The following is a 19,053-nucleotide window of genomic DNA, read 5'->3' as shown; positions in this document are numbered from 1 at the left end:
TAGTCCTGTTTCTCTGACTGCGAGTGGCTGGATGTGCTCGCTTCATCATCTGACGTGGGATTGGCTGACATCGTCTTCCTGGCTGTATGTTTCCTGGACGGGGCTGCCTCTACATTTGCTTTTTGTATCTCTGCTTCTCTCTCCTTAAACCCCAGTCAACCTCAGCAGATGGCAACTCACACTGAGCCTGGTTCTGCTGGAGGTTTCTTCTTTTTAAAAGGGAGTTTTTCCTCTCCACTGTCGCTACAAGCATGCTTAGTGTGAGGGATTGTATTCGAGTCAATGAGATAACTTTGAATCAGTTTGACTGTATGATCTGGTGAGCTGTAAAGTGCCTTGAGATGACGTGTGTTGTGAATTGGCGCTATATAAATAAACTGAATTGAATTGAATTACTTTATAGCAGCTTGAAATACAAATCAGGAAGCCAAAGTTTTTTACACACCATAACATCTAATAAGACAAAACAAAACAAAAGCTGAAAACTAGATTTGACATTATTTCAATATGCGCACACCCATCTATTATTAAAGTGTCTGTTTCTGACTATTTTGGTTATTATTTCTTACATTTAGTGAAACCAAGTGTAATATTTTAGAACATGGGACTGTTTCATGAGACCCCTACAAAAAGATAAAAAAAGATATGAGGTTTTGCATGCATACTATGTTCATTCTTAATTAAAGGTATAAAATAAAACTTAAATGCAATTACCGTTTTCTTCAAGGCAATGTACAGATTTTTATACTGCACATTTCACAAGCATTAAATGAATAATACATAATAGAAAAAGCAGATTTTAGTGGCTTAAAGGTCAAATAAGTAATGAATAGACTGAATCATTTAAAAGAAAAAATATATATAATTACAATGATCCAATTATAAAAAAGAATAATAAGCACAACAAAATAATGTTTGGAAAAAAAACTCAAACTAATAATGTTTAGACAGCACAGTCAGCGGCCACTCTAAACTTTTTAACTTGATTTAAAGCATCTTAGGGTTTCAGTTTTTAAAGTATTTTGGGATTTTGTTCTAGATTAGTGGAGCATTAGAAATAAAAACTGCATAAGAAGTTTTTTCAAAAATTTTCATTTACAGATTTAATATTTAATTATTATATTATTATTTTTTTTAATGTCTGCAATTGCAGAGTAATCATATGCTATTTGAAAATGGTGAAATTTGCTCAATATAAACAAGAGAAATAAAAAAATATAAAATCTGAAACTGAGAAAAACCATTTAAAAAAATAAAATTCAAAAGCATTAACAAAAGAAACAACACTCCTGTCAAAGTCCTATTTTTAATTAAACTTTTCTCATAGTTAGATTTCTCTATCACAATTGTTTTTGTTTTTTATTTTTTTTTCACACTTCCATTAAAAAAAAACCTTGTGATTTGGTTTTAACAATAATGGAACAAAATGTACATTATAGAATACCTGAGTGGTCTTGTGGGTTGAAACACTGACAATTGTCTAATTTATTTGGGTGCTAAGGCTTTCAGTGACTTACAGAATAAATGAAGTATTTTAAAGTCTATTCTCTGAGAAATGTGGAGCTAGAGGAAAGATTTTAGAACTGCGCTGATGATCTCGACTTTCTATGTTTTAGTGAGGATGCAGGCAGCAGCAACCTGGATCAACTGTAGCTGTCTGTTGGATTTTTAGGCAGACATGTGAAGACAGTGCTGCTGGAATCAATTATATTAAAGATGAACACGTGAATTAGCTTTTCAGGGTCCTGCTGAGAGATTAACCCTTTAAATCCTGCAGATCTTCTTTAGGTGATAGAAGGTCGACTTTGCTCCTGTCTCTATGAGCATTTGAAGTTTTAGGACTGAGTCCATTACTACTCAGAGATTTAGAGCCAGATTGTTGTTTCTAGTGGGATCCACTGAATCTATTTACTAACTTCATATCGATCTTTCTTTTGCCCAAAAAATACTGCTTCATATTTGTTTTGATTCAGCTTAAAAAAAATTTGGAACCTCCATGTGTTAATTTCTTCCATGCAGCAATTTAATGGGTTCATCGTCACCTGGTGACATTGTAAAGTACAACTTTGTGTTGTCTGCATAGTTTTGATAAATGCTGTTATTTATTATAAGCTAAATTAGAGGGAGAATGTAGATAATGAATAGGAGGGACCCCAAAATGGACGCCTTGGGAACAACAAATGGAATATTTGTGGTCTTTGATGTTAAATTGCTGACATAAAAAAAATAAGACTTTTATAATCATTTTTTGTTTTATTGTTTTCTTTCTTCAAAAAAAAAAAAGATTTTCCCTATTGAGCACTCTGGTTACACTAGGCTGGGTTAGAAAATTGAAAACGTCCCAAAAATAATGCATAACACTAGATATGTTTTTTGCTTACCGCATATTTGCACTGTCTGGATCTGACGCCATACTGGAAGCGGCACTGCTCATCTGCATCATAGGCTTGACCTGGTGCTGTGGTGGGGTACGCAAACTCCTGCTTAGGGGGAACGTTGTTCAGACAGGAGCCCAGACCTGAGCTGAAGCAGGTCAAACAGAGGAGAGAGAAAAAAAAGAAGATTTTAGATCAACAAATTCCAATCTTTCATTGTTTGGTCCAGATTTAAAGATTTTATTAAAGGCAGGTTGGGAGGAAAAAGAACTGGCCTGCTGCAAAGATTTTTCTCAAACCATCAAATAGTTTTTTTCTGCCATTTATTTGAAGGTTGGAGATAGTCATTGTCTAACTCACTCCAGGAAACTGGTGATGTAATCGCGGCTGCAGGCCGACCAGATGAACGGGTTTGTCTTCATGGTGATGTGGTCAGCCATCAGCTTGGCGGTCTCCTGGCTCCGCGGTCCACAGGCGTTCCCCATCCCGTCATGGTTCATCCCAAACCTAGAGCCCGTGATGACACAGTGACAACACTTTGAGGCCATGTGGACTTGTAATAATCACTGCAACAGCTACAGACAGCAGTCGAAAAAATGCTCTTAGTGGTAACCAAGAGGGACTCGGAAAAACAAGCAATTTAAAGATTGTCACTGTACCAACCCTGACTGACCAGACTTTTTAAAAGCATAATGAGAATCTGTCCTACTTTGGACATCAAACCAGGGACACACTTATTATTGGCCTGGAAAGCTATTCTTTGTAATTCATCACATTTGAAACATTAAAAACACTATTTCTATAGTGCTGTCGTAAGATAGACTAACAAAAAAGTTGAAAGAAACAATTTATTTACTGATGAAAAAAATCTGAAACGTTTGGCACTAAATTGTATTTTACTTGGATACCTCAAAGAAATCAGTCAGTTACTTTTCAAACCAAATTAATGAGGAATAAAAACAGATGTTCTACGAAGGCCTGCTGTGTTTTTTAGATGACATTAAAGCACAAAAATGTCACGACCTTGATGTGTTGGGTTTTGTTATTGCTTTGTGTGTATAATTGGACCGTTTCCTTGCTGTGTGATCGGTACTTTAGGTCTCGACTTTCTCAGTTTATTAGTATCCTCATTTCTTTGGTGTTCTTTGCACATGTGACTTTTTTTCCTTCTAGATTTAGATAAACTTCTCTGGTATCTTTCTTATTCTATTCAACTCTTTTTTTTTATTACTAGTTTCCCTCCTTTAGCTACTCACCATTTAATCTAATTAGATTTACTGGCTTTGTAATCCCTCCATCCAACACCTCTGTGTTTAAGCTCACAGGATTCCATTGTTCTCTGCTGGTTTCCCGAGGAGTCAAGTAACAAAGTAAAAAATACTTTGTTATCTTACTAATTAGAAATTTTGACTATCTAACCTTTAATGTAGTAATTATGTCTTAGAAAAATTTTTACTTCTACTATTATCTGTACTTTCTACTCCTTACATTTTAAAAATAGACTCGTTATTTTCGTTTCATTTATACTCATTCTTGTTATGGACTGTTGATATTTAAAAAAACAAACATCAAAATTAATTTCTTTCATCCAGACACAGATGTCTTTGTGGTTGGACTCAGTACAACACCAACCTGTTGCGCTCTACATACCAAATAATGTAGTTTTTCACAAGGATGCAAAGTTACTTATTACCCTGTTACCATTTAGCCTGACGTAGTCCGACTCAATTCTAGTCAAAATATGAGTCTGATACTTCTCCATAGAGCTGTGATTATGGGGCGTGTTTCGAACGAACCAGGGAAAAAAATGCCTCTGCACTCAATTGGATAGACCTACAACCAATAAGAGCAACGGAGTGCGTGACGTATGTTAAGTGAGGCATAGTTGTTGTCCACAAAAATCAAAGCGTGCAGTTTCACGCCTAGAATAAGAAGATGAGCCTTGATCGCGTTTCTCTGTTCCTCTTTTAAAATTAATTTGCTGTCGATATCTTCTAGAACAGACCTAATAGCAGAATCTACTCACCTCAACTCTCCAGCGGCAGCCATGATTGTTGTCACCCAAGCGTGCATTGGTCACGTGGTTGATTACGTTACTGTTGGTCATCTGTCCATCATCGTATAAAGCCCGCCCTGACAATTTGATTGGATCGCCTGACAGTGGGCGATAATACTCGCGGTACTATGGAGCAGAGCCAGACCGAACTTCCCCGAACTCAAACGTTGTGGGCGGGACTAAGTTCGGAATGGCACCCAGGCTAGTTACCATTAGTTATAAAACTAAGAAAATGAAGTATAAGGAAGTTATCATCCTGAACTGAAGAAAAACGTTCCTTTAATAGGATAGTGCAACAACCAGAATGAGGTTTAAAGCATCTGCCCTTCTACCCGACTTTTACACTTCAAATAGTTCTGAAAATGGTACTTTTACACTTTTACTTGAGTAAAAAGATTCAGTTCATAGTCTTCTACAAAAGTGGTTTTAGGATTTATACTTTTACTTGAGTAATAGAATACTTTCAACACTTTTGCTGGTTTCTTTATTTTACTCTGGATTCTGGCGTAGTTTTACTGCCTGTTATTCTGCCCGTTGTATTATGACCTATTTGACTGGTGAACACTGTATTTTTTTATGTATTAAAACATAATTAAAATCAGCAAACGGGTCAAGAAGAAAGCTTTAGATGTTTCAAGAAGCTTTAAAAAGCTCATAAAGTGCCGTTTCTTTGATCTCAAAAAGAAAGGTCTGGGACTGAAGTGAATAAGGTTATGACCAAGTCAAAGTCTTCATTTAATTAGAATTAAGGTGCTTTGAGATGATCTTAAACAGGACTTTTAACACCTGAAAAACGTATAAAGTGGCTGAATTGAACCACTGGCTGTTAGTGTACACCACTTACACCCACTGTTTGCTGTAATTTTCCATGGTCCTAAAAGATTATCATGAAAGAATAAAGATAGACTAAGACTGTAAGAGGGATCTGACATATAGCTGCAAATATAGCCATTTTCTTAAGGTGCTAAAGATTTGTGTCCACACACAGAATAAAACGATACTACCAGATCTGTATTTAAGTGAGACTTACGTATGACCCATCTCATGGGCGATGGTGAAGGCCGTCCCCAGGCCGATGTCTTCGTTGATGCTGCAACTCCTCTCTGGTTCACACATCCCACCCACAGGGGCCAGCCCTGTCAACCACACACAATCTTACTCGGACTGCCACTTGATGGCTGAACAAGCAAATTACAATACAGCACATTTCAATATATAACATTGTTTTCGTCGTTATTGATGCATTTCAGCAACACCATATCCTATCCAGTTATTTTCAGCCATAGATCATTTATGCCTTTTTATGAAGTCAGAATTCTGCCATAAGTGCACGTGTGCAATGAATACTGATACAAGCAGTTTTATTTAAAGCGCAAAAACTACTTCCACAAAAACTTTGAACACTCTATGCATGTAGATTTAATACCATGATGCCCCTGATAGGCTATATCCCAAGCATGACTTAATGCTTCTTCTCTGCACTGCTTTTAATGTGACTGTAGATTCTCTTCTATTCGCGTGTGGACCTGTCTCTATGCTCCATGGTCAACTTTTCTCTCATTGAGGGAGGAAACAAATGAGAAAGTAAACTTCCAGTGATTGGATACTTAGCGAGCAATCTTACCTCTTGAGACAAAGCAGTTTTCTCCCTATTTGCATTTATTAACGTTAGTAAAGCATCTTTAGGCTAATCGCTTTTCTCTCAAAAAGTGAAAAATTGGTTAAGTGTAGTGATGCACCGATACTGATACCGTAAGAGGCGGGGCCCCGATCCAGCACTAAAATGGTGGTATCGGTATCAGCGAGTACCAACAAATAGGGCACCGATACCATTTTGAGAGCCAAAAGTTTATTCAACCATTGTCACCCATTCCAGGAAGGCAATAAAAAGTTCTACTGGATTCACTTTGTATTAGTCTTTTTCCTGCTTCACAAAGGTAGGCAGCAGCTTGACAAAGCCATGATGGCAATTATTTTACATTCAAGTAGTATGTAGTCCTTCATATATACACACACACATCAATTTAACATAAATCTAGCCTTTTTGAGCTGTTAACTGTATGGTATATAGTGTGTAATCTAAAGACAGAAACAACTTAAATGTAGCTAAACATGGCTTAATCATATGTAAAAAGTTTAAAAATTTTCTCAGAAAAATTATAAAACATTTTTTTAAATGTGTGTATTATGGTTCTTTAGTGAGTTAAGGATAGAAATAAGTAATTTTAGAACCATAATTACATGAGTTATGGAAACCCGGATGTATATCTGGTTGCGCATGCGCAAATGAGCTGACGGTACTGATCGTGCTTCCGGGACGGATCAGGCACTGACTGAATTACTAGCCACAGCCAAGTAGAAAACTGTACCATCTCATGAGACAGGATGTCCTGAAAGGCATCCAATAAAAGCCAGTTTGCTTGCTCAGGTTGGTTCCACCCTTAAAGTGACAAAAGTTAACATGAGCGCACACTAACAGGTAAACATGGGAGTAGGAAAGAATCTAAAGGCACATAAAAAGCAAGAGAAAACGCCTGCACAAACTGACATATTGGGGGTCTCATTGTATTGAAGCTTAACACATAACATTCAAAATGACCATGGAGATTAGTTCACGTACGAGTATTTTCAATACAACTGCTTGTAACAGTATTTTTTACTTGTGTGTACTTTAGGCAGCTCTTTGATCTAATACCTTCTTACATTCAAACTTAAAGACCACTTGAGAGACCAAAGTATGTTTTAACTCGAGTAGAACTTTGCGATCTTTAAAGTCGTAGGGAAGCAGCTGTTCCAACCGTTGCATTTTTAAATTCTCCCGAGTGGTGCCCGACTTTACACGAGTGAATAAAGTGAATGTCAGAATCAGAATCAGAAATACTTATAATCCCAGAGGGAAATTACTTTGTGAATGTGATTGGTCTGAATCAGAGGTCAATTATCAAGACGGCGGGATTGTTGTGGCGGAAAGTTTGCAAGCAAGTTTGGTTGTGGCTGGTATCTCGGCAGCATCTTGCTAACCAGTTAGCACGTTAGTGGTAGTAGGTTCCCAATGGGAAATTCCATTGGGACCAAGTAGCACTAAATTGGTGACTGAGAAACGACACTGTCAAGGAACGCTATGGACAGCGGAAACATGCAAGAGGTGGAGAGTTTTGTGTCGGAGGTCATGGATGAGTCTCCTCGTCATACATTTTTTATTTAGAGGAGGAAAGCGGGGACAAAGATGTTGTGGAAGAGGACGCTAGGGCGGCAAGAGCTTGGTTTGGTGTAGAAGGTTTACAGCCGTACATGTTTGAGCCCTTGCCTCGCAAAGCTGCCAGTTCTGTTAGCTCTACGCCTGCTGAAGACACAGACATCCATCCCAGTGAACACTGGGATGAAACTCAATGGGAAAGTAAACGCATCTTATTTCTTATTTCAGCCGTTGCTTATCTTAGCTGCGACATATGAATCAAAATTCTATGAACGAAGATATTTGATTGACAGTTGACCAATTTAGGTGTACAAGCTGACATATAACTAACTGGCCTGCATAAGATAACAGGGGGGAAAAAAAACACTGATGTTAAGACAGGATATTTTTTTAAATAGAAATTTTCTATCTTTTGGGACAATATCGTCTGATAAAGAGTACTTTTATTTACATGTTTAAGCCAGAATGATTTGACATTTAAATATGACTTCCCCAGACGAGTTACAGCTAGGCTCATGTTTAGCTTAAGTGTTCACTATTAACTCCCGCTGGACGCACAGCGAGTGCTTAAAGTCAGTGAGCATTGTAGATTAGTGTAGATCGCACATCTGTGTGAGTGAATGTTACCTAAAGTTTCACAGGGCTTGTTTTTCTGGATGCAGATGTCGTACCTGCAAGCAAGGGAGAACATGTTATCTAAAGGCACACATTTGATGCAGTTAACAGAGATATTATAATACTCATGTAGATATGATGATGGTGCTGATCATTCATCATTTCAATAGTTTTATTACCCGCCTTAGGTATATTAGTTCACACAACTTTTCATTTAAAATTATGTTTTTTATGTTCTTCTACTAGACTGATTAAAGGAAATACGCTTTTCTGATTCAAATTAAGATCAGTGAAATGTGTGGAACAAGTAAAGCGGACACCTGTTGGAGAAATGAGCAATAACAAAATAACTGACCTGGGTTTGATAATGTTGTCAAACAAGGAAAAGAAAAGACCACTGGAACAGATTCACCCAAAAATCATTTACAGAAACATAATAGAAGCAATATAAATATTTACAAACAGTAAGACGTGAATACAACAGCTGTAATGAAACTGGAAGAGTCATATAAACAAAGTCATGAAACACAAAGAAAAGACTGAACATTTAAAAAAGAAAAAAATAATTATTTGCACGATTAACTGTAAACACTTTGGAGACGATGCAGATTGACGGAACTGTTTGTGACTTAAACCAAGTTTAAGTGTCAGCACACAACTTAAAGCAGCTCTCGGGGTCCTGAGGTGTTTGTATGTCAATTGATGGTGTCAATTTTAAGTTTTACAGTTCGATCAGTATTTTAGTTTATTTTTTATTTACTAGTTAAAGTATCACTTTTCATCTCTGCTTCCATTGTTTGGCAGTTTCTCTGTGTCCCGACTCAGATCACTCTGGTCATTAGTCTTCCTCCCTCAGCAACCTTGTCTGAAACAGCAGCTGCACATCTCCCTTGCTTTAATCTCTTGATTTGGTAATTTTGGTAATTTTATTAAGCATCTCCATTAGCTGTTGCCATGGCAAACAACTAGTCTTCCTGGCTTCCAGATTAAAAACATACAATACAAAGCACAGTCACAAAATACTATATTTATGCATAGTTAAGGTAACTTATTTCCTTGTTTATAAGCATCTGAGTCTGGGGGAGCATCTAGATATTGAATAGAGGGACCCTAAGATGGGCCCTGGACATCATCAGATGTGATCTTTGTGGTTTGAAAGACTGACGCAGTTTTCCAGGCGCTTTAATAAAACCAAGTGATCAACCGTGTCAAACTCTGCACTTAGGTCCATAATAACAACACACTGGTTCTTCCGCAATCTGCATTCATTAAGATATCATTTAACATCTTGACAAGGATAGGCTCTGCACTGTGGTGAGCAATAAAGCCAGAACTGAAGACATCAAAGCAGCTGGTCATTGTTATGAAGGTGCTGAAAAACAGCTTTTTAAATAATCTGACCGATGAAGGGAAGGTTGGTGATACGCCTGTAGTTCTGCAGTAGCAACTTGTCTAAGTTGGTCATAATTGGTGTTTTTACATCTGGAAAAAATAAAAACTGACAAAAGGGACAACCACTTTTAAAGTGGTTTAAGTTAGGTTGCTAATTCCAGTTAAAATGTTATGCTTGATCAGTGTGCAGCATATTCACAGCAGTTAGCACTCAGGACAGACTGATTAAGATTCAGAAGAACAATAGACGGAAGCCATAGATCGTCACTGAGGTGTCATCTGTCTGGACGGCTTGATAAACTCTGCTGCAAAAACAAAGCTGTTCCCACAAAGTGGAATGATGGGTAACTTTTCTCACAAATCCAATTTACATTCTTGGTTGGAATGCTGTCTCTGGCTCTGCATGTCCTCATGTATGCGTGGGTTTCTCTGGCCTCTTCTCACAGTTCAAAAACCTGACTTGGTATGAGTGTTTGCTTTTTTTTTTCTTTTGGGTCTCTGCTTTCCCTGTGATGGACTGTTGACATGCTACAGACAACTGCCGGAGACAGACTGGCAGATGGATGTTTTTTTAAAGATTGTAAGTGCCTCTGTTAGGGCTAGAGCCTATTTCCAGCAGTCTATGTGTGAACGGCATGGCACCCTCTGGACAGGTTGTCTGCCTGTGGTAAGGGAAGTAACAACCTACTGGCTATAGATTCTTCTTTTGGAAATTCGTGTAAAGAATGTGTGATTCCATCAAATCCGCCAAGCTGTACAGGTCCATCCTAACCTGACTCCGCCAGATGGATTTGCTCCGCATATCCATCTGGAAACCCTCTTTTGAAGTAATTTCGGGAAGGGGCGAAAATACTGGTTAGCTGATTGGCCTATGTTGGTGATAGACGGGCCAAATAAACCAATCAGATCAACGAAGCATATGACGTAACAGAGCGACGATGAAGAGGAGCCAATTGATAGATCAAACTCCTGCCAGTCGGGAGAAGAGCAAAAACATCTTTTCCTCTGAGAAAAGCCTCCAGAACAGTGTTTTGCTCTTCTTTCAGTGAAGAAATACTCTGTAATTCCGATAAAACTTGCTCGATAGCCACGCTAACGCTAGTTTCATTGGCTGAAGCCGCCATGTTCTTTAGACTGAACGATCGTGCTTCTCGTTGCGTCACACCTCAACCCGCCTCAAAGCCAACGCTGATTGGATGTTCGTTTGGTGAACTGCTCCAAATTTTCTTTAACAGAGAGTCTCCAGACTGATCTGCGAGTGAAACCTTGAAAGCTCGCGAGATCAGGATGGTCTCACAAAGCTAGGTCCATCCCATCACACCACCATCATAAACATCTTTCATTATGGTTAAGGTGTTTGTTCTTTAAAATGCTGTAGTAAGCTTTGTTTCATTCAAATTTCATAAGAATTTTTAGCAAACTTTTTGATGTAAAAAAAAACCCAACAAAAAAGACATCCCATCCACTGGAGCAAATTAACGAGGCAATGCAAAGCGTCATGTTGTCAAATGTTTAACCCTTTAATCAGGCCAGTTACTGTTTTTGATCGGACAAAAACAGTAACTGGAATGTATTGAGTAAAAAAAAAAAGCCCACCCCGTCCCTCAGTGAGGTCTACAAGCACAAGATCTATATCCAGCCATTCAGCAAATATACTGCTACATGGCTGTACAACTTATTTTGGCAATTGACCAATGACCTTGAATGATATATTACCTACTGTAAATTAAGTTGGAAAAAAAGAAAAAAAAAAGTTAAAAAGCTAATTGAAAAGTTAAAAAGTAAATTGAAAAAGTTAAAAAGCCTAGTTAACAATTATATTTAGGTTTATAAACTAAAAAAATGTAAGTGCCAGTATCAGCATTAATGCCTCTAAGGTTATTTTGTACAAAAAAAATGTGTTTCTTTAACTCTCAGAGTTTTTTTCATGAATTTCTTATAGAAGCACTTTTGTTACTTTTCTTAATATATTGGGGTAAGTTGGCGTTTCTGGTTATTACATTGATATTGATTTTTCCCATCAAAATATCCATATTTTTTGAATGTTAGAAAAGTAATAAGGTCTTGTCCTGGATTTCAATAACACTACAGGCTTGAAATGTTGATTTTCAAAGTATTTCACTGAGTGCCTATATTTTTTAAAATGTATATGCCAGTAACTCACTCTGGTTACATACAAATTTTCTATGACAAATTACAGTATCCTACTTGCGTAGCATTTGCTATTATTGTCTTTTCGTCTTTGCTCAATTTGTAGTTAACTATATGCTTTCTGTCTATATTAACTATAACAACATCATGTGACTGGGATTAAATCCCTGCGCATGTGTACAATTGGTCAACAAGCCAGAGCAATAAAGATGAGTGAGTGTGGAACTCCTAGCATAGTTGCAAAAATTGAAAAAGTTGTGAAGTTGATAGATATGAGAGTACATGTCTTTGTTAATAGTGCCACTGCTGTTAGCAATGCTTTCAAGCGCTATCCTCCACCCTGTTGGTTTTCCATGAGGCGTTACATCCCAGTCAGCGCGTATTTAGTAGCCGCATCAAAGGCCATCACCTGGCTTTCTGGTAGTTTAGCAGTACTAACAATAAATGGCGCAACGTCTGTTTAGCTCAGCTCATTGCTCCCGTTGCTGGGGTTCTATTTAGGCTCAAAATTGACGATCAAAACATGCTTAAGATTGTTGCTTGAAGAATAAAGCCTTATTTGATCAGTTTTAACTTGTCTTTTTGCTGGAGGGATATAAAATGATTATAAAATGACCTTTAAAAGAACTGATTATTTGTAAAATGCTTTTTCTATTTACTTGGGTTTTTTCTCTGAGGAATCAGTTTGATAATCTGAGAAAATCACGTAAAACTTCTTTATGAAAATCTGCATCTTTATCTTTCGTTACCTGGTGATAAGTACAGCTGTGTCATGGTGAGCAATGCCATTGTCCGGGATGGCGTTCCCATAGCTGCTGCTGCGGTGCTGGATGGTTTTCTGCCACTTACAGAAACTGTCCAAAGACTTCCCTGCATGGTGGTTGATCTCCAGTGTTGGCTGGAAGAGCAGAAAAAAGGGATATGTAAACTTCGATGCATGTCTGGAAAAATAAAGTTATGCATTTGTTTCTTTAAATGCAAAACAGTTGCCCTGCTCTGAGGTTATTTTTCCTCTCACACTATGCTAGTCTTTCCTATCTGTTAAAACTGTGTAGATTTACCACATTATGTGGGAGCTCAGGGAGTGTTCTGCAGACCGCAGCTGGCGAGAACTCGTAACCCAGGAATGCATGTGGTGACATAACTGGTAATTGTCTCATCCCACAGTCCCCCCATTTCTGGACCCACTCATGGCATCGTTTTTCTTTTCAGGCACAGCTTTGACTTTCATTTCGGATTCGAAAAACCGCATGAAGTATCTGCTCCCCTTTAGTGGAGTTACGGTAAAACTAATAGAGAATACCGCTAATGAGACTAACATTTACATGTTCGCTCATTCAGATAACAAACACATCCGGGCGGTAAGCTCCAGAGCTTATTTTGAGCCACTATGAATTAGAAATGTTCCTTAAAGGCAGCTAAGGAGGAAACCTCAAAGCCACGCCGTAATACCCGTAGCAACTGTCTGTTAACCACATGCCGTTAATGTTGAGCTAATACAGTCATTTGAAAGCCAGGCAGGTGGTTTGGTCATCGCTCGAGCTAAGCTGGTAAGGTCATGGACTTTTTATGAGCTGAACTCCTGCCCTGTGGTCAGGTGGGGACTCTGGCCTCTGATCTGCATCTTACATCATAGGAGAGTCTGCAGCCATGCAAGCTGAGGCTGTTTCAGTGCTTCTTGTGTATCTGTAGCGGGATGGACGAACATGAACACTTTTTCTTTGGTGTTATTCATAGTTTTTAATCAAAACTAACAAAGCAAAAGCTTGCGCTCACTTTTCACTATTGTTACCTTATCAGAACCGCCTCACCTTATAGAAGCAAACCTCCACACGTTTTATGTTTTTCAGTTGGAAAAAGGAAGGGCAATTGTTGTTTTTAACATTTTTTTTCATAAATTTACACCTGGAAATTGTGATGTAAAATAGTATTCAATAATTCAGAGTCATCTCTTTGCAAAACTCTCTTTATTGTAACTAGAACCACTAAACGATTATATGGAATATAAAGCTGTTAGCTTGAAGGCAAAATAGAAAGAAATATGAAATTGCTGTTACATATAAATCAGTTTTTAAATAACTGTTTAAATCCATGCTTTGGATTTTCTACCTCTTGGAAAGGTGTCATAGCAATCATCAGAGAGGTCCCTGTTTACCGCAGAAACACACACGACAGTCACAAGGCGGCTCTGTGCAACACGTACAAAACTCCCCTCATTGCTTGTTTTTTTCCGCCTCCGTTCAATCATCTCTCCCTCTACTTACCTTCCTAACATCCTCTCATTTCTGTCATTACAGCAGCCATTCATAAAAGCTGCTCTCACACACACAGTCTGCTGGGTGGGGCGGAGGAAACAACACTTAAGCCAATAATTTACGCAGGTCAGAGATTTATGAGAACAAGCACAGAGAGAGACATACAGCTGCGAACCGACCTGGTCTTCCATGAGCAGGATGAGCCGTGTCACCACCACGTTGACTGCATTCCCCAGGCTAGAATCATGGAACAGTTTGGCAACCTGACCTCCAGGGAAACAAGAAAAGACCAGTCTTAAAAAAAAAATGTCCGACACAGTGGCAGACCTCAGCACAGCTCAGACCAGACAACACTGCGACACAAAATAAAAAGTTGAATTCCAGTTTCATTTGAAACTATTAAAACAGTGTTTCTTCTCCAATGCAGCAGAGTTTGTTAAGATATTCAATGCAACACATTTTAAATACCTCATAATGATCTAACATTTCCACCAAATCTGCTCCCTATCAAGATGAGCAGCGGTGTTCACAGTCCAGTTTTTGTTCCTTCTACATTTAAAGTTTGAGACATTTGGAGGTCTTTGATCAGAAAGATAAAAACCGTTGGATTCTTAAAGGGATCCACAAACTTTGACAACAGAGTTTATTTGATAAACACTTATTTTGATGGAAATACAATGAAGTAAAAATACAGTTTATTTTCAATACATTCAAATAAAATATCAACATTTCAATGTTGTTTATGTGACGATACATGGCGTCCAGTGGCGCTACCTCTGTCCAGTCAAAACAGGTAAAAGAAGTACTCCAGTTGAGGGGGGATGAGGGTAAATGAGGGGGGATGGCATCCCCCTTCTTCAAAAAAATCTTTCAAATCATCCCCCTCCTTAAATGACCATGTGTCCATACCATCCCCTGTGACATTTTATTAATGAATGTGTAAAATTTCTACTAAATATTAACAGTAATGGTAATAATATTGCCCTTTCAACATTATGTGGGCTTAATAAATCAAATCAAAGAAGTGTCGTACCATGACTATGAAGCTGATCCCAGTGGGAAATTAGTCCCTAAATATGTAGGGGGAGTGATAACCAGGCCAGTTCAGGGACCTACTGCAGTTCTACTGTAAGGTGCCTTGGTCAAGGTCAATGACCGGCGTACCTGACATGTAACAACCATTCCATGCACATTGCTTTAGGTTAATAGACTATATTAATTAGGCTAAGTAAGCTTCCAAAAAAAAAATCCACCATCCCACTTGACTACTGGGTATAAGTATCGTTAAACCTGAAATTAATGACAATGTAGAAATCACAATAGGTGATGAAGATAAGGAGAATGGAATGGAGGAAGAGGAGAGAGTTGGCTGAAGAGTCTGGTGTTTTTGTTGCTGCGGCTAGGAGATGCAAACCCCGATGTGGCGTTGCCAACTCCTTGAGAAAAGTGACTATTGGTCCTAAAAGGCACTAGATGACATATTCACCTATTCCGTAAAAGTTCAAAAGAATATCCACTGGACTTGGCTTCCAAGATTTGAAGACATTTCACCACCTCTCCAGGACGCTTTCTTAATTCAAATGTCTAGATCCGCAGTGAGTTTGAGTCTTATATAGACAATGCCTTGTATTGCTTGGAAACATGCAAATGGAAACCGATGAATGGGTCGTTTGGTTCCATTGTTAGCCTGTAATATCTGAAACTGGTCTATGATTGTTAAGGGTCGGTCATTAAGGAGGTATTGTTCACCGGTTTTATCTTTAGGATGCACTAGCCTCTGTTTAAGGGTTTGGCTTGAAATGTACTGGGATTTTGTGTTTGGAGATAAAAAAGATCAAACCCCCAGACTGAATATGAGCGGAGTGGTATATGATGTTCAGTGCAGGGAGGAATGCTCTGATCTTTATATTGGAGAAACCAAACAATCTCTCCAAAAAAGCATGGCCCAAAATAGAAGAGCGGCCTCCTCTGGACAAGACTCCGCAGTACACCTACACCTTGTGGACAAAGGACATTCTTTTGAGGACAAGAACATTCACATTCTGGATAAAGAAAATAGGTGGTTTGAGAGGGGCGTGAAGGAAGCCATCTATGTTAAGAGAGAAAAAACAATTTTAAACAGAGGTGGTGGACCAAAAACTTATAATTCAGAGATGATCCCTTCCAGATATCACCACACCCCCCACCCCATCACAGAGGAACAAAGCACCTATCAGCTCCAGCCGGTGAACAATACCTCCTTAACGACCGACCCTTAACAATCATAGACAGGTTTCAGATATTACAGGCTAACAATGGAACCAAACGACCCACTCAACGGTTTCTATTTTGCATGTTTCCAAGCGATACAAGGCCTTGTCTGTATAATACCCCGTTTACACTACCCTTAAAAAACTGAGCCGAGACCGGTCCGAGCTCAGTAACTGAGATAACTTGTCGTGTGTGAACGGAAACAACCTGAACTGAACCGAGATAGACATAACCGGACCGCGCTAACTGCAGACCAGTTCCCGAGGTGGGTTCGGCTCGGTTTTTTCCTGGCTCGGTTCTCTGATAACAAGAGCGCATGAGCAGAACGCGTCATCGCCGACTGGCTGAACTTGCCGATTCACACTCCATTCCAGAAAGTCGGCTTCCCAAAAGCCGACTTTCTCAAGTACATCCGCGCAAGGTTGCCGTCTTCGCCTGACCCACCGCAAACACGGAAGTACAGCAATAATAATCAAGCATAACTTTCTGAATGTGACGGGCGCCGCCATTTTGATTTGCTTGATTCCCTCCTCCTTCGTCTTCTTCTTCTTGGGTTTTACGGCGGTTGACAAACAGCGTTTGGTGCATTACCGCCACCAGCTGCTTGAGTCCCTCCTTCAATCCTAGCAGTAATACCGCACATCGTCACTAGGAGGCGAGGAGTCAAGGAGTCGAGATAACCGAGATAAGTGTGACGTGTGAACGGTCGTCAAAACTGAGCTTGGCCTGGTTACCGATCCAAGCTCGGACCGGTCTCGGCCTGGATCGGTTTTTCAAGGGTAGTGTAAATGGGGCTTAAGACTCAAACTCACTGCGGATCCAGACATTTGAATTGAGAAAGCTTCCTGGAGAGGTGGCGAAACGTCTTCAAATCTTGGAAACCAAGTCTAGTGGATATTTTCTTTTACTTTTATGGAATGACTATGACCTGGATGACTGAGAATCTTCATCAGCATCATCACCTAATTTTCATACTCATATCATCCAGCTGCAGGAGATTCAGAATCCCTCCATTTTTTTATTGGCTGTCTGTCAAAGCAGCGCAGACGGATAGGATAGGGTGGATGAAGAAACCAGGGGATTTTAGGAGTTTTATAGAGACTTTTACAGAAAGAAGTAATGAAAAATACATATAATTCAGCCATTAAGTTTCACACTGTGTATAACGGCTCATGAAAACTTTGAGGCAGGGATGCAGTGAGTCTACATTTACAGCAGCCTCAGTAAAGCCTCTTTACCTCCAAAATCAACAGGTTTTTTAAACATGGATCAACCCGCCACCAATCTGTATTTGGCTGTCTTCCCATTGGAAAAATAGCCGGGTCTGACCCCCCCGCTGGCATGCTGCGTGACCTCTTTTTCACTGCTGCTGCTTGTCTGATGACTCCATCATGCTGGGTCAGCATTGATGATGTCATAAGTGCAACACTAATCAGCAAAGTAAACAATGGAGAGCAAAATGAAGGGGACCAAGGCGTAGTTGGTGTTCTTTATTGTTTAGTATGGTATCACATAAATCAGCAGGTCCGATATTCCCACTGTATGCTGATCGGAGCCGAGGCTTTTGAAGGCGAATTTAATCTGAGTCGCTTGTTACCCCTATATGTCTGGACTTTGACTGGGATGTTCAGCATATGAACCAATACTGTTCTGAACTGCTACATTGCTGGCTGCAAACGGATGCACAGTTTATCAAGAAGGAGAACCTCCCACAGGTCCTCTGTTACTATCTCCCTGAATTTGCTGCTGAAAAAGTGCATCCACAAAGGACAATGCTGCCACCACTATGTTCCACTGCGGCGATGAGATCTTCAGCCTTAGACATGTAACCAAAACATAAAATTCTGTTCTCATCTGACCAGATTCCTTCTTCCAAATGTTTGCTGTGTCCACTGTGTTTCTTGTGGCGGGACTCTGTGCAAATCTTCCTGAGTCTTTCAACAAGGGCTTTTATTCTTACTACACTCTCATAAAAGAGAGCATGACTGATAGCTGTCCTGTCAACAGACTGGACTCTGACTTAAAATTCCATCAACTGTGAGTCTTAATGTAAAAACAAGCTAACTTTAACCAAACCTTCCAATAAACAGACTGTTTTGCAAATGCTGGTTTTCACAACTAAGGGGACAATTTTGTCTTAATCTCATAAACGTGATCAGAACTAAATGCGGCCTAAGTTTCAGTCTCATCCTTCTGTTTGATGCAATTTATGACATTTTACTTCCCCAAAACAGACCTTTCTTTGATTTAACTCCATGTTTTGGCTTGCTTTATTTTTTACTCTCCTCTAATTAAATACATTCCTGACATTTGTTGGTGTTTGCGTGGTTTTAAAGTTTAGCACGAGAAGTTCTATGCTTAAACAACTACATGAGTTGAATTGAAGCTAAACCATGCCTCGGTTAACCCCGGGATGAAGCATGCAGTTTAAATATCCAATTTGCTTATTTTCTGTTGTCTCAATACTGATTTGGTTTATCGTGCATCTAATTCAGTTCATGAAATTAATTTGGACATTATACATTAAAGGAAATCCTCTTTTAAGTGTAGAGTTTTACAAATAAATGATCTGCTTTTTAGAGAATTTGAAAGTTGTTCAAAACTAACTTTACTTGTTTGACACAGCAGATTCAAAACTATCTCTATTAAACAGGGATAGAACCAAAACAAGAACCAAAAAACAGTAAGTACATTTCATGATTTAACAGCTTAAAAGGCAGAGCCTTTAGCAGCAATCAGTTAAGGAAGTTATTTTCTGTTAAT

General features: G+C 38.9%; 1 protein-coding gene across 5 annotated transcripts in view; it reads right to left on the bottom strand.

Moving 5' to 3' along the window:
- The window catches only part of adamts10 (ADAM metallopeptidase with thrombospondin type 1 motif, 10), a 93,840-nt gene that overhangs the window by 45,177 nt on the left and 29,610 nt on the right, over positions 1-19,053 (bottom strand). For all 5 annotated transcript variants that reach the window (XM_038282398.1, XM_038282402.1, XM_038282401.1 and 2 more), the window contains exons 7-12: positions 14,220-14,303; positions 12,535-12,683; positions 8,255-8,298; positions 5,462-5,567; positions 2,736-2,882; positions 2,382-2,523 (exon numbers count right to left, since the gene is read on the bottom strand). In XM_038282398.1, the coding sequence (XP_038138326.1) occupies positions 2,382-2,523; positions 2,736-2,882; positions 5,462-5,567; positions 8,255-8,298; positions 12,535-12,683; positions 14,220-14,303 (672 nt within the window). The remainder of the gene's footprint in view (positions 1-2,381; positions 2,524-2,735; positions 2,883-5,461; positions 5,568-8,254; positions 8,299-12,534; positions 12,684-14,219; positions 14,304-19,053) is intronic.

Source organism: Cyprinodon tularosa, unplaced genomic scaffold, assembly GCF_016077235.1.
Source record: "Cyprinodon tularosa strain WSP-4 unplaced genomic scaffold, ASM1607723v1 ctg182, whole genome shotgun sequence".
NCBI classification, from domain to species: domain Eukaryota; kingdom Metazoa; phylum Chordata; class Actinopteri; order Cyprinodontiformes; family Cyprinodontidae; genus Cyprinodon; species Cyprinodon tularosa.
Note: the sequence above shows the minus strand (reverse complement) of the source record. Positions and strands in the feature narration are given on the sequence as shown.